The sequence below is a fragment of the Suricata suricatta genome, chromosome 16 (assembly GCF_006229205.1).
Source record: "Suricata suricatta isolate VVHF042 chromosome 16, meerkat_22Aug2017_6uvM2_HiC, whole genome shotgun sequence".
Lineage (NCBI taxonomy): Eukaryota > Metazoa > Chordata > Mammalia > Carnivora > Herpestidae > Suricata > Suricata suricatta.
In genome coordinates, this window is record NC_043715.1 from 59,009,169 (window position 1) to 59,010,815 (window position 1,647).

At 66.0% G+C, this 1,647-nt stretch overlaps 1 protein-coding gene across 1 annotated transcript in view; it reads right to left on the reverse strand.

The window, feature by feature from the left end:
- LOC115281112 (alpha-1B-glycoprotein-like) overlaps positions 1–1,647 on the reverse strand; it is a 3,887-nt gene that overhangs the window by 1,335 nt on the left and 905 nt on the right. Inside the window, exons 4-5 of the mRNA XM_029926427.1 lie at positions 1,196–1,468; positions 617–910 (exon numbers count right to left, since the gene is read on the reverse strand). Of these exons, the coding sequence (XP_029782287.1) occupies positions 617–910; positions 1,196–1,468 (567 nt within the window). The remainder of the gene's footprint in view (positions 1–616; positions 911–1,195; positions 1,469–1,647) is intronic.

Here is a 1,647-nt window from a genome sequence, read left to right on the forward strand (position 1 = left end):
TCGGGCGCGGGGAGCGTCTCTGCGGGGAGGACACCGGCTGACCTGGCGTCGGGGGGGACGTCACGGGCCCCCCGCGGGAGCCCGGCCCCCTCGGCTCCCTCGCCGCCCGCCCGGCCTCCCCGGGTCTCTGGCGCGCCTCGGACACTGCTGCGCACTCTGACCGTCCAGGAAAACCGACGGGGGCGGGGAGCTCAGGACGCGCGGTCCCAGGAGCACGCGCGCTCCCCGCGGGCCTGACCCTCTCTCGGGGTTGATGCTCTGGGTGCGGGTTCCGCAGGCCCTGTGGTCCAGCCTGTCCGCCTTCAACCAACACGGCTCCAGGGCCCTGTGCCCCTACTCTGGAGCCGTGGGGCGGAGGAGGCCACGGGCGGGCGACGTCTGTGCCGGGCTTGCGCCTGACCGGTTAACTTCGTGAAGCCTCGGTGTTGCCGAACCCATTGCGCCGTTCTCAGTTGGCGAAACTGATGAGTCCTGATCGGGCCCCAGCCAGAGCCATAGGACCGGGCCCACTCCTCCCGCACCTGGTCCCCTGGCCTCTCCTCCCGCTCCTGGTCCCCGGAAAGTGGCACTGTGGATCTCTCAGCTACACTGGGAAGCCAGTGGCCGGCAGGCTTACCGTCGCTGACCACCAGCTCGACGGGCTCACTGTCCCCGGACCAGGTTTGCTGGTCACGCAGCCGATAGCGGCAGGTGTAGAAGCCGCGGTCGCTCAGAGCCACCGAGTTCAGCACAAAATAGGCGGTAGTTGGGGTGGGGGAGTTCATGGGTACTTGAGCAAGCTCCTCGCCCTGCCTGAGCTGGAACTGCACGCCGCTTATGGGCGCAACGCAGGTGAACGTCATGGGGGAGGCCGGGTTAATGATGATCGCAGATCTTCCACCGAGACTCAGCGTGGGCGGCATAGGTGCACCTGCAAGGCAAGGAAGGTCGCTGGCACAGCATCAGCTAGGCCCACGGATCTCTGCCCTCCCGGTGGCGGCCGGCCACCACCCTTCCTTGTGTTCCCACCCCAGGCCATGTGCCGCCTGGCAGCTCAGTGTTCAGCCAGGGTATGCTCCCCCAAATCGTGGGACCACAAATTCTCAGTCCCAGTCCTGGGCAAGGGGATTCAGGGTTGGAGGGCAAGGTAAACAAAGCTCTGGTCTCCAGGAGCCTCCTACCCTGGGAAGCCCTCTGGGATGGTCCGCACACTCACCGGGCTCTCTGACTGTCACGGTGGCACTAGGCTCAGAGGGCGAGCCTGCCGCATGGGTCCGGTAGCTGCAGCTGTAGTTCCCGGGCCGCCGGACTGGGAAGGCGGCTTCCACGTCTGCAGGGGCCTCCGCCACCTCCAGAAACTGGTCGTCGCCTTCCAGCCTCAGCAGGAAGGTCACACCCCGAAATCCCCCGCGGCACAGCAGTTTCGTGTCCAGGCCAGGTGTGATCCAGGGCACAGGCTGGGCTGAGAGCCAAGGTGGGGGCAGGGTCTCTGCGGGTGGAGCAGAGTCAATGGGTGGTTCTGCAGGTCTTGGGAGACATGGGTGGCCCAGCCACACCTGGCCCTCCACACTCACGTGAGTGGAACCAGGGAAATGGAAGGCTCTGATGGAGGAAAGGGAGGCAGCGACACGGGGAGACAGAGATACGAAACACTAAGAAATCTGTTCC